The sequence below is a fragment of the Dermacentor albipictus genome, chromosome 1, assembly GCF_038994185.2.
Source record: "Dermacentor albipictus isolate Rhodes 1998 colony chromosome 1, USDA_Dalb.pri_finalv2, whole genome shotgun sequence".
NCBI classification, from domain to species: Eukaryota; Metazoa; Arthropoda; class Arachnida; order Ixodida; family Ixodidae; genus Dermacentor; species Dermacentor albipictus.
Window position 1 is genome coordinate 444884245 of NC_091821.1, and position 13906 is coordinate 444898150.

At 48.2% G+C, this 13906-nt stretch overlaps 1 protein-coding gene across 2 annotated transcripts in view; it reads right to left on the minus strand.

Annotated features, from left to right (window-relative positions):
• Positions 1 to 13906, minus strand: part of LOC135903082 (synaptogenesis protein syg-2-like) — a 343784-nt gene that overhangs the window by 76551 nt on the left and 253327 nt on the right. For both annotated transcript variants that reach the window (XM_070537210.1, XM_065433453.2), the window contains exons 5-6: positions 5065 to 5268; positions 4157 to 4453 (exon numbers count right to left, since the gene is read on the minus strand). In XM_070537210.1, the coding sequence (XP_070393311.1) occupies positions 4157 to 4453; positions 5065 to 5268 (501 nt within the window). The remainder of the gene's footprint in view (positions 1 to 4156; positions 4454 to 5064; positions 5269 to 13906) is intronic.

The window sequence follows — 13906 nt, forward strand, 5'->3', positions numbered from 1 at the left end:
GGTTCAGGAAAGTTGGCAACCAAGTACGGGGAGATGGAACGCGTAAATAGATGACCAACCATAATAAAATAGAAAGTGAAGAAAACAGAGACGGTAAATTGCGTATACAAAGGATGTAAACAAAGAAAGCCCATGGGGATTTACAAAAACGGCAAGAATACAAGAAGAGAGAGAGATAAGATAATGCAGAGAAAGGCAGGGAGGTTAACCAGAGGAAGTTCCGGTTGGCTACCCTGCGCAGGGGCAAAAATCTATGATAACGTAGAGGCAATTGTCTGACTATCCGAGGCCCGAGCTAGCTGCTTGACGAAAGAAAAAAAACATATCGGAGCTAATATAAGCCACAGGATGAGACAATTTCGCGTTGAAAAAAAATGAAAATAAATAAATAACCCAGAATTGACTCGGTAAATCGTGATGTATGGAAATACACTGACCGAACGGTATTCGTAGAGAGTGTTCTCTTGAAGAAGTGTTTGGATTCAAAGAAGATGGCCGGATTAACCTGTCAGCAGTCGACATAAGTGAGAGACGATCACAGTATTGGTGGAAGAAAAGCTGGGAATATATTAATAGGAACAGATTCAACGCAAGTGTAGGTAATGGAGCAGTATAATGCAAATGCTTTTAACTCGAAAGTTAGGATCGAGATCAGATAGGCAAAAGGTTAGATTGCGATGGATGCCGTAAAACTTCATTAAATCAACCAGAGTGGGTGACTATTTGTCCCAGCGCTGTTTCAAAGAGCATGCAAACTATCATGATCACGGTCATAATCACTTCTATTATAATCACCGTGGTCTGCGCACCTTCCCGCCCAAGCACGTAATCACTGCACTGTGAAACGCGGAGCACATGATAAGCATATATTTAGCATTTAACTAACCGCTTTAGAAAGTTCTCGCTTCAGATTTTTGTTTTAATTGTAATAATATTTATTGTACTGTGCATTTAACTTGTGTTTGTCCCTGCTATCTCAACCCTCAACGAGATCGCCTTTAATGGTAACCTAAATAAATAAATAAATAAATAAATAAATAAATAAAAAGTAGCTTTGAACCAGCGCGTTCTATCAGCATTTTTTTCTTTGGTAGCTGAGCAAAGCTTACACAGATATGCGAGCCTAAATATGGCTTGCCTAAAATGTTAAGCCCGACGTTGCATCTACTTCCTTATTACAACTGGCCTTTACTCGAACCACTTGTTCAACTCCGCGAAATGCACGCACGATACCGAATAGAAGGTTCACGAGAAAGAGTGAGAGAGAGAAGAATATTTTAACGAGCACTGAAAATGTAGCCTTGGAAAATGTCTGAGATAGAGCCCCAGGCGGCTAGGTAAATGACCAAAGAAAATAAGTGCAGTAAGAAGTGAAAACTGCCGCGCTTCAACAACCTTTCTAGGCGATTCCTTCGACGAGGAGTGCTTTGGACAGGACGTCTCTACGGCGATGCCTTTGAAAAAGCCCGAACAGCTTCCGCGGTTGCGAAATTTTCGGTTCACATATCGCAGCGGAGTGGTATAGCATGCACACTCAGTGAAAACTTGAGTGGAAGCACAGCGCTTGTCAGCCCGTTCTGAGGCGAAGTAGGGCTGCTGTGCTTTTCTTAGTGGTTTATGAATCATGTTGCATAACACTTCGCCCTTTTTTTTTTCTTTCGGGAAGTAAAAGGGTTCCTAAAGAGCAACGTGACATCTACTGAGGCGGATAAATTGTTTTATCAATTTTCTATTTCTATTGATTTGGTTGAAGACGATCGATCCCTGGCAAAGAAAGTGCAAGGAACATTTTCTTTCTTGTGTTTCATCTTTTCGGAATTATGTGGACGAAGACGAGGAGAATTAACTTCCCTTATATTGCAGTTGTCCAAATGAAGCTTGTTCTATATACAAGCAAATTCGCTGCTATGCTACTGCAGCAGCACATATGATTATTTGATTAAATGTCATTACCATATAAACATTATGCTCACCCGTACACTTTAGTGGAATTCCTTACGGCATGAACGAGCATTTGAGTAATCTCCAAGTTCCCCTAGAATCGCAAAAACTGCAATGGAGAGCAAAAAGAAGAAGAAAAAGAAGAAAGAATATGCTAACCCTCCATGCTTCAAATTTAAAACATCATAATATTGGTATATGCAAACCTCGATTCTCAACCCAAAGATTCATTGATTATTTACTTTTTTTTGGCTAATGACAGCCACTAAATAATAAATAAATCCGAGGCCATCGCACGCAAAGTTATTGGTATCAAGGCAAAGATCGGTTCAACATTCACAACGGTGTGAACACAGTCAAGCCGGCATGAACTGCGAAATTGACCCAGAATTTCAGAATGGAGAAAAATGCGGTAAAGTATTTTGCTAACCATCGTTGGGCTATGTTGTGAGGCATTTATCCATGTCGACCTCAAAGAATAACTGTTCTTATGCTACTTCTGGCCCAAGCTTCAAACGGGCGTATTTCTTGGTGCAGTATAGAGGTAGATTCGGTGTTGTATAATGTTCTTGTAGTGCTAATGTCAGCGTTATTGGGGATTACAAATACAAAAGCATTATGGTATTTGTCATGTGACAGTTCTCACAGCTTCAGCATTTAACTCGGATACTTTCGTATAATGACGTCGTTTGAGTATCACGTCGATCTCCTGAAAGAGAGAGAGAGAGAAAGCAAGGGTAGGAATGGCAGGGAGGTCAACCAGAACAGCATCCGGTTTGCTACCCTACACTGGGGGTGGAGGAAAGGGGAATCTCCTGAAAGATGTATGTAAAACGTCCAAGCTAAGCTATGCGAGAGAAAACTTGAAATTCAATATACTGAAACTATGTCGCCGTCCCCCTCACAACCACCCCTCACCATTCCTCCCAGCTTTTTTTTTTTTGTAAGGCCAAAGAAAAAATTGGTACATGTGCCCAACTTTGTGAAGTTAAACAGCGCCTACGAACAGGAGCTGAGCGCAGGCTCCAGTTGCGGCACATTCGAAATAAATCTTATGTGGTCGGCGTCAGGTTGGAAGTCTGGAATATTATAACGAAATGCTACAGACAGAGTTTCTAAGATCACCGTTTCAATCGGCTTGTTTTGTGGTAACGACGGCATTACTGCACTATCTTCGCTCCGTCTATAGCATGTATTAAATGCTTTAAGTGATTGCTTTCTTTGCTTACTTCCCCAAAGTTTGCTTCTCGATGCATTTCGCAACCACACAATGTTTGAGCCCCATAGATGGCGCCACAATGCCTTTAATACAAAGCATTCCTTGCCAGTTCTAGCCGCTTCGTAACAGTCGCCCACGGGAGTGATTAAAGGTATATGAATTCGCACACCCATCAGTCTTATTGCACCAAACAAATTTTGGACTTTTTAAAATATAATTTCTCCTTTCAGCTACGATCCATGACCTCATTTATAGAACTAGCCTACTTAAGCCTCCTGGATTTATCATAGTATTGCGTAGCGAACACTATCTCTGGGAAGTATTGCCTGATAGAATAATTGTCTATTGGGAGTGATACTGCCAGAATTATATTTAAATCTGTAGGAAAGCTAACTGGAAAGCAAGCGTGACCGATGTGTCCGTGCCAAAATAACGTAATAGACTGAAGTAAATGCGAAGATTCTCCCAGCCCTCGCGTGACATAAATTGTCTACTATGAGCAACAGCAGCATCCACATCGTGTAGTTTTAACGAAACCATGCGACAAACGATTCTCTGTGAATATTTTTTTTTGTGCCAGATGTCAAACCACTTTTTTTATAACCAAAATCGTTAGCCGTTCAATAAACGTGTCTTCTGAGAAGACACGTTTATTGAACGGCTAACGGCTAACGATCGGCTAACTGATATTCAGACATCAAAAACGCAACACGCAATGATAGATTTTTTCAACTAGCATTATCGCTGATTTTTGCTTCCTCAAACGTGCGCGTAGACAACCCTGCACTGACAAGGCCGGTTTCGCCTTCCCAATCGCACGATGGAATACGACGCAATTGGGTCGGCACGCGAACACAACCAGGATACTTATCGGTGCTACCCGTCCTGCGGCTGTGCAACCTACTCTCTGAAAGATACACAGCGCGTGACATTGCGCGCATTGCACGCAGAGAAAGAGCAATCGCAGTTGCGCCCTCTCCCGTCGGCGCTGCTCACAGTGCACGCTGAGCTCCCACTGGTCCTCGCGGGCGCTGTTTCTGAGGCGCGGGTTCTGCGCACGGCACACCAGCATCTGGCCGTTGTCGGAGCGCTGCGGCGAGAAGGCCACCACGCTCGTCGTCAGGTTCCCGTCCTGCGACACGTGCACGAAGGTCTGATTCAGCTGCTCGCTGCTCTTCCACCAGGTGATCTCGGGCGGAGGCCGCGAGCCCCAAACCTCGCACAGGATCTCGGCAGTGAGGCCCGACGAGATGGGAGCCTCACTCTTGCGGATCTGCACCGACGTCGGGGCCACTGTGACAGACCATAAAGAAAGGAAAGGTTACGTCGAATAAGGCCAAGGATAAATACCTATTTACATAATTATCTTATTATTAGGTATGGAAACCTGCAAGCACACTCATATTTTCAAACCCGACCGTAGTAGATAGCACAATTGTGCCCCTGCAGTCGGATTCTTTAGATCGGCATGTGTGTTCTGATTATGTGTTTAAAAACGCTGAGAGCTGAAGTCACGCCCATGTAGCAGGAATACGCGTAGACAAGCGCAGATTGATCCTTAGAAAGTTGCAGTGAATAATTGGTGGTCCAAAGAAGTTTATGCAGCAAACCGTGAATAACGTATATTTGAAAAAAATAAAAGCCGTACTCCTTTATTTTTAGGGGTCCTTAGCAATCTTAGATAATATGATGGTTAGATACACCTACGCATTTTTAAAATTATAACGAAGGCGTAGTGCCGAGTACCCAGTATTCTCTGCCGCTACAGGACTCTGACTGCAGCACTTCCAATTCTATGTTCGCGCATTTTTAATTTCAATCTCTCCTCCCACCTCTCCGCCCCCAAAAGAAAAGACAGTTGCGATCACTTCAAGTGGAAAGGAACTGAGCTTCTAAATACTCACGGTTCAGTTCTAGCGTGACGGAGACCTCCATCGGACTGGATACGTTGTTGGAGGAGACGCATGTGTAGGTGGCCATGAGGTCGCTCCGCTGCAGGGACGACAGCGTGAGCTTGGACTGCTTGACGTCTCCGGCCACTGAAGTCAGCGCCTTCGTGGGGAAGTAGTTGCCGTTGCGCTTCCATGTAAGCACCGGGGACGGCTTCCCTGCGTGGGTCAACACTCTCATCTGAGATGTGCTGAAACATCGTAGTACTGCACAGTGGCATCGATTGGGTTTTCATAAACAGGAGATTGTGCAAACCGGGGCCCAGCTGGTGGCAAAAACACCTTTATTAACATGCAATTCTTTATGAAGTTCTGAGTGAACATGTTCTTACTATAACTTATTGACCCAGATTTCTTGTACTTGGTACATTCTACACAAAAAAACGTCCTTGCATTGTATAATACACATGGGTTATGCGCTTATATTTCATCTGCGTTTTAAAATTAATGATTGATTGATTGATTGATTGATTGATTGATTGATTGATTGATTGATTGATTGATTGATTGATTGATTGATTGACTGACTGACTGATTGATTGATTGATTGATTTTAAAGGGCGTATCGAAAACCTAAAATTGATTAGTCGTGGTCGAACAAACATGTCAAAAGATGAACCAAGCTGAAAACAGTACGCATATCAGAACAAAGTAAAAAAAAAAGAAAGTAATTACAGTAAGGAACCTTTATCAGACTCCCGCGCGGAATCCTTACATACCCGTTCATGAGAAACTGACAAAAAAAGACTTGTAGGGAGGCCACCTACATCAGACTGGGTAGAACAGAGTAACAGACATGGACGGAGCAGTCTGAGAATTCGCTCTTTGCACAAAAGTTTTCATGAAACAGTCATTCCGCTTAATATAATATCACGCGGGTCCTACAGTTGTAAAGTATTTGATATAAAAGAAAGAACGTTGCCAGCAAATATGTACTGTAGTTGCGGGTTATCTTGCCCACCCAATGGCTATTCTCCAGCCATTCTACAGGCCTACATAATGAACCAGGAAGTTGCACGTGAATGTGCCTCACACAAAGATACCTTGAATTGCTCAGACACATAGCTACAACATAGTTTCATTTTACTAGGTGAGGAGGCCTAGCAAGATCAGTTATGCTTTGTATATATTTGCGCATAATAACGCACCAGCAGTTGACGTTTCTGAATGTTCCCGTATTTTCTTAATTTTTCATGTGCACTAGCTACTTACACCAATTTGAACGCAGTGCATCTGCAATTTCACTGTGCCGGTTATGTGACTGTCGCGCCTTCACACTTTTCATTCTTACAGGTGGGATGGGCACAAGTGATTGTCGCCATATTTTCAGTTCATTCAGTTTATTGACTTAAATACTACTCTTCCAGGAAGAATTACATGAGGGTAGAAATTACAGAAACTGGTATAACAACATTTGCCATGTGGCTCAAGATGACAGGTTATAGGTTATGGCCTTCAAGCAATCATTCGTGCAGGCGATCGCGGCGATGTGGGAAAAGCCGTTTCATTGTGTTTCTGCGCGGGTAAAGAAAGAATAAGATGTAGTTGTATGAGCACGTGGTCTGGCAATTTGAAGAACATGGCCGGGGCTGTGAGAAATGCGAGCAGGTACTGCTCTGAACCTTGTGCGTTCAATGGGGTTGTAAAAGTATTTATGAAACAAAGTTAGGGTGGAAAGGTTGCGGCGAAGGGCAAGGTTTGATTAAGATGATCGAGCTTCGAGGGCCCTTACACTATCCTGATATGAATAACATAACAAGATTGTATGAATGAATGAACTGTCTGTATGTTAGTAACTAAGCCGGAAATAAAAAGCACTCTTTTTCCTAGCTGCCTTATTTTCAAGCTTTGCCTCACGCTTTGTTAGCGCTGCGATGCGAGCTATGTGCACTGAGTGTTATTTGAACTTAGCCCAGCTCTCCCTACGTAATTTAATTACAGACACAGTCCTTTCAAAGCTTCCGTCAAAAGGCAGGCATTCAAGTAACCGATATATTAATAAAACACTGATATAATAGGGGCAGGTTTTGCTAATTGAAAAAAGAAATGTCAATGTCGCTTGAGAGCGAGAAAGATAGAGAGAATAAAACCTAATTTAGTATTGAATAATGTGCCGCCTTCTGCACCTTGACCGGTAGCAGGTGAAGTCCTCAGTCCAGGACTCCAAAAGCCGAGGCTGCCTTTCGCGCAGCACCGAACCAACCGTTGCTCGTCATAGGGGTTGCATAGGGTGACGGGTTCGGTGTGCTCGAGCACTACCAAGTGGTGCGATACAGCGAAGCATACACCGCGCGATTGGGGCAGCTGTATGTGCAAATAGTTTGGTGCATGGCCTGAAGTGAGCGAACCATTGAAAGCAATAGTAAGGTTTATGCTTGTCCTCATGGCATCTAAGAGTGCCAGTGCGACGAGAAGCATACGCCGGTAGCGCTGCAGACCTCGAGGTTGTTCGAGTTCACACAAAAGGAAAAGCATCAGTGTTTGGCTGAGTCCAAATAAAAAAGAACGAGTACGTAGATTCGACTTTGCGCTTGCTGTCGGTTCCGCCACAGATCAGTGTATGGACAACGTTGTGGAATGCACACAATTAACTGCACGTCAGGGACACTAATACGTGCCCGCACAGCGCTCACGCCAGCAGTGCAAACTAGAAGGCTGCCCATGGCGCTGGCAGAGCTGACTGAATGTAGTGTGCCGGTACGCCCACTTGAGTTCATCATTCTTTTTTTTTTTAGCAAACCCCACTGCGGGTGTGCGGAAGCCTTCAAAGTCTCTATGGGTTGGCCGGACATGGAATATTGTTACGTAGGATGACGCAGACGAAAAGCTATGTACAAATATATTTACAAGGAAAATACGCTGCGCTAGGCCAAGAGGCAACAGCCCGCCCTAGCATCTAATCGTCGTCGTTGTCTTCACACTGCTCGCCTTTCGTGATTATCATATTGTGCCGTGGCACTACCCGCGGCTGCAAAAGCGCCGTCCCGGAGCGACTAAAGATCGGACTCGGAAGCAGTGTAGTAGGCCTTGAGCCTACTGACGTGTACGACATCACTAGATGCCACAGGAGAGGACGAGGTTGAGCCCACAGGAGCAATTTCGTAAGTCACAGGCGTCACCTGGCGCAGCAGGCGGTAGGGCCCTGTGTATCGCGAAAGAAGTTTCTCTGAAAGTCCGACGTGACGAGAGGGCGACCACAGGAGCACGAGCGCACCAGGTGAAAACTGTACGTCACGATGGCGGGCGTTGTACTGACACTGCTGAGTGGTCTGTGAGGCCGTAAGTCGAGCACGGGCAAGCTGGCGTGCATGGTCGGCGAGGGCGATGGCGTCGCGCGCATACTCGCTTGTTGAGACCGCAGCAGGAGGAAGTGCCGTGTCTAGGGGCAAGGTAGGTTCGCGACCGTACAGGAGATAAAAGGGAGAAAATCCGGCGGTGTCGTGCCGGGAAGAATTGTACGCAAATGTTACGTAAGGAAGGGCTATGTCCCAGTCGTGGTGGTCCTTGGAAACGTACTTGGCCAGCATATCGGTAAGAGTACGGTTTAACCGCTCTGTCAGGCCATTGGTTTGAGGATGGTATGAAGTAGTCAGTTTGTGTTGAATGGAGCAGGAATGCACAATGTCAGCGATAACTTTCGAGAGGAAGTTTCGACCACGGTCAGTAAGCAGCTGTCGCGGGGCGCCATGAAGCAAGATAATGTCACGCAAGAGAAAGTCCGCGACGTCAGTGGCGCAGCTGGTAGGGAGAGCCCGAGTGATAGCGTATCGGGTGGCGTAATCAGTCGCGACGGCTACCCATTTGTTCCCAGAGGATGACGTGGGAAAGGGACCGAGCAGGTCTAATCCAACACGAAAGAACGGTTCCACAGGGACGGTGATCGGCTGGAGGTGACCGGCAGGTAGCACCTGAGGTGTCTTCCGACGCTGGCAGGGATCACAGGCAGCAACATGGCGTCGAACGGAGCGAGCGAGACCAGGCCAATAGAAGCGGCGGCGGACGCGGTCGTACGTGCGGGTTACCCCAAGATGTCCTGCAGTGGGTGCGTCATGCATCTCAAAGAGCACAGCCTGTCGTAGATGTTTTGGCACGACAAGAAGAAGATCAGGGCCATCAGAGAGAAAGCTCCTTCGGTACAGAATGCCGCCCTGGAGGACATATCGGCGAACGGATGCGTCGGTAGGTGTAGAGCGCAGACGCTCGATGAGTACTCGCAGCGATAGGTCTCGGTACTGCTCATCGGCAATGTTAGCGAAGGCAGACACAGAGAAAATGCCGTCGGCGGTACTACTGTCGGCGTCGTGAGGCTCGTCTACCGGGTAGCGAGACAGGCAGTCAGCGTCCTTGTGTAGTCGGCCAGATTTGTAGGTGACAGAGAACGAATATTCTTGGAGGCGTAAGGCCCAGCGACCAAGTCTTCCTGAAGGGTCTTTCAATGAGCATAACCAACAAAGCGCGTGGTGGTCTGTGACAACGGAAAAGGATCGGCCATATAAGTACGGGCGGAATTTCGCAACCGCCCAAACTAGGGCCAGACACTCACGCTCAGTGATGGAATAGTTGCGCTCCGCGGGTGAGAGGAACCTGCTGGCGTAAGCGATAACACGGTCGTGGCCACGTTGGCGTTGTGCTAGTACTGCTCCAATTCCGTGACCGCTGGCATCAGTACGGACTTCGGTAGGCGCAGAAGGATCGAAATGGGCCAGAACGGGAGGCGTTGTGAGAATGTCGATTAGATGAGAGAATGCAGAGGCCTCGTTATCGCCCCACTGGAAAGGAGAGTCTTTGTTCAAAAGGTCGGTTAGTGGTCGTGCTATGGCGGCGAAATTCCTCACGAAACGGCGGAAGTACGAACAAAGGCCGATGAAGCTGCGCACATCCTTGACACACGTCGGAACAGGGAAGTGCGTAACAGCATGGATCTTGCCTGGGTCCGGTTGCACTCCGTTCGCGTCAACGAGATGTCCAAGGACGGTAATCTGGCGACGGCCGAATTGGCACTTCGATGCGTTGAGTTGCAGACCGGCTCGCCGAAAAACGTCCAGGACTGCTGAGAGGCGCTCGAGGTGCGTAGCGAACGTTGGGGAGAATACGACAACGTCGTCCAACTAGCACAAGCACGTGGACCATTTGAAACCGTGAAGAAGGGAGTCCATCATGCGTTCAAAAGTGGCAGGAGCGTTACATAGGCCGAACGGCATCACCTTGAATTGATAAAGACCGTCGGGTGTCACAAAGGCAGTCTTCTCGCGGTCGAGATCGTCCACGGCAATCTGCCAATAGCCGGAGCGAAGGTCAATAGAGGAGAAATAGCCAGCACCGTAGATGCAGTCAAGGGCATCATCAATCCGAGGTAGGGGGTACACGTCCTTTTTGGTAACCCTGTTAAGGTGCCGATAATCCACGCAAAAGCGCCATGAGCCATCCTTCTTTTTTACCAGCACAACCGGTGACGCCCAAGGACTACATGACGGTTCAATAACGTTCTTGGCAAGCATTTTGCGAACTTCTGCGTGAATAACTTGACGCTCAGCTGGTGACACTCGATACGGGCGGCGATGAATAGGAGGGGCATCGCCGGTATGAATGCGATGTTTGACAGCTGTAGTTTGGGCTAAAGGACGATCGTTAAAGTCAAAAATATCGTGGTAGGAAAACAGAACGCGGTAGAGTTCACGAGCGTGCTCGGAGGGCAAGTCGGGCGCAATCATTTTCCGTAAGTCAGCGATGGAATAATTTGTCGACTGCGATGGTACAGAAGTATCGGATGAAGTGTCGTCTACTGCAATGGATGCTACTGAGTGATCCTCGAACGAACAAAGCTGGGCCAAAGACATCCCACGTGGCAGCACTTGTGTCGTCAAGCCAAAGTTGACCACTGGCAGGCAGACGCAATTCGCCGTAATAGATAAAACTGTATGGGGTACTGTGATCCCGTGTGCAAGGAGGACGTCTTGCATAGGAGCCGCGATGTAGTGACCGTCGGGGACTGGTGGGGATGACACTAGGTCAACGTAGGTCAGTGCCGAAGGTGGCAAGCGAACGAAGTCGGCGGAACGGAGGCGACTGGGGTGTGGTTCAGTAGGATCCAGAACAGGCAGGTCAAGGCGGAGAGTACTGGCGGAACAATCGATGAGAGCAGAATGTGCGGAGAGGAAGTCTAAGCCGAGGATGATGTCGTGGGGACAGTGGGCTATGACCGTGAATAGCACGATTGTTGAGCGATCGGCGAAGGAGACGCGGGCGGTACACATACCAATTACGGGGGCTGTTCCGCCATCGGCGACACGGACAACAGGCGTCGTGGCGGGCGTGAGAATTTTCTTGAGCCGGTTACGAAGGTCAGCGCTCATTACGGACAAATGCGCCCCAGTGTCTATGAGAGCAGACACGGAAACACCGTCGACGTGCACGTCAAGAAGGTTCAGATGAGTGGGCAAAGTCAGTAGAGGATTTGGCGGCGTAGGGAGCAATGCAGCGTCACCTCGAGGCGCTGCATCGTCTAGTTTTCCGGCTGGGAGCGGCGCCCGAAGGGAGTCGGCGAATAGGAGCGACGGGGCTGGGGAGAGCGAGATTGTCGTCGTTGGGGCGAAGGCGAACGAGAATAGGGGCGGTTCGTTGCAGGAGAATCAGTGGCGGCATTATCGGAGCGTGCGGCATAGGGACGAGAAGGGCCACCTGAGGGGTGAGAGTAGGCAGTATAAGTAGACCGGATCGGGGAACTCCAGCGACTACGACAGTGCCGAGAAATGTGCCGAATTCGATGGCAGTGGAAACAAATGGGCTTGTCGTCAGCAGTGCGCCACTCAGAGGGGTTGCGGAAACGTGGTGGGTAAGAAGATGCGCGACGGGGCGAAATCGAAGCCGGGCGGGTATCAGGGCGATGGGCCGGGCGGGTAGCAGGGCGATGGGCCGAGCAGATGGTGTGAAGACCCATGTTTTCAAACTCCTGGCGGACAACTGCCTGGATCAGTGAGACCGTGACTGCAGATGTGTTGGTGGGACTGGAGTCGAAGGCAGCCGGATAGGCGGCCTCGATCTCACGCCGGACGATCCTGGTAACATCGGCAGTGTTGTTGGGACGAGGAGCGTCGGCACAGGAAGATGTCGCTGGGTGTTGGGCAGACGGGCAAACTGCTGGTCAATACGTCGACTTTTGGCGAGTTCCAGGCGGCGGCACTCTTTTATAACAGCATCCACCGTGGCTACGGTGTTGCAAACGAGCAAGTTGAAGGCGTCATCGGCAATGCCTTTGAGGATGTGGGAAACCTTGTCTGACTCAGTCATGTGGGTGTCAACTTTGCGGCACAGAGCCAAGACGTCCTGAATGTACGTGACATAGGGCTCTGTTGACGTCTGCACACGGCCAGAAAGCGCCTTCTGCGCGGCAAGTTTTTGACCGTAGGGGTTGCCGAACAAGTCTCGAAGCTGTGTCTTAAGTGAATACCAACTGGTGAGCTCATCTTCGTGCGTGCGATACCAAACTCGAGGTGTGCCACCGAGGTAAAAGACTACGTTGGCGAGCATAATAGTAGGGTCCCACCGGTTATTGCGGCTGACGTGTTCATAGAGGCTGATCCAGTCATCGACGTCTTCCCCATCGTGGCCCGAGAATACGCCAGGATCACGGGTAGCGGGGAGAGTGATGTAGGTCGTCGAAGGGGCAGCAGGTGTCGGAGCCGGCGGAGTCGGGTTGTCATCGCCGGGAGCCATGAAGGAAGGCTCGACGTACCGGCCACTGCGAAGCTCCGTGACAAGGTACAGGGAACGTCCACCTCCACCAGATATGTTACGTAGGATGACGCAGACGAAAAGCTATGTACAAATATATTTACAAGGAAAATACGCTGCGCTAGGCCAAGAGGCAACAGCCCGCGCTAGCATCTAATCGTCGTCGTCGTCTTCACACTTCTGGCCTTTCGTGATCGCACATATTGTGCCGTGGCAATATAAAGTCATCAAATCTCTTACCAATTTTTATTATCTCTTTACTGTGCCTGAGGTTCAAGTTGTACCGAAAAAATAGAGAGTGGTTTCTAATCCTTGCTGGCTGACACGTGGCTGTTCCGGCTCCCAGCATTTCAACGTTCCCTACAAGAACACTAAAACCACAATTACTGCGAAAGAAAATGCGGTAGCGAAAACTTGATATCATCGTATGAAACTGAAACATTGAGGGCGTGCTTTCTGTCTGAGCGGCTCCGCAAGATTCAAATATACTGTTCTCCATTTAGTCAAACTTTCAGCTCCCACGTGGCCATCATCAATAAGCTCTCGTGCCCTTCTTCAATATAGAAGTTTAAAAGAGAACTGCGAAAAATAAAAATTCGCTTGCAGCAAATATAAGTACTTTAGGGGAAAAAAATAAGGTTTCTACATTACAAGGAGACCTCCCCCCCCCCCACCTTTCGTTTCCGAAGCCGAGCACCTGACGCGGGAGACTGGAGGAAATCCCGACGGACGAAGGGACCCGGAAGTTTATTAGACGGTCGAGAAATCATTGGGGAGAACATGGGGTCATGGCTCGCCGGGAACCGAGATTCCGTCTAATAAGCATTCCCCGTGAAACATTCGCGTCGATGCAGCCGATGACAGAAAAGCTATGAAGGATTTCAGTTTACTCAGCGGATCACCAGAACGGTAAATGTCTTCGGAGGTACGCCCCGGAGAAACGGGACGAAGGATACAAAAAAATACTAGTAATAATAATAACGATGATAGAAACCCATGACTCGCTCTACCAGATGCGCCGCTGAGGGTCACCAATTCCCTATTACTTCCTGGTCTTTCCCTATAT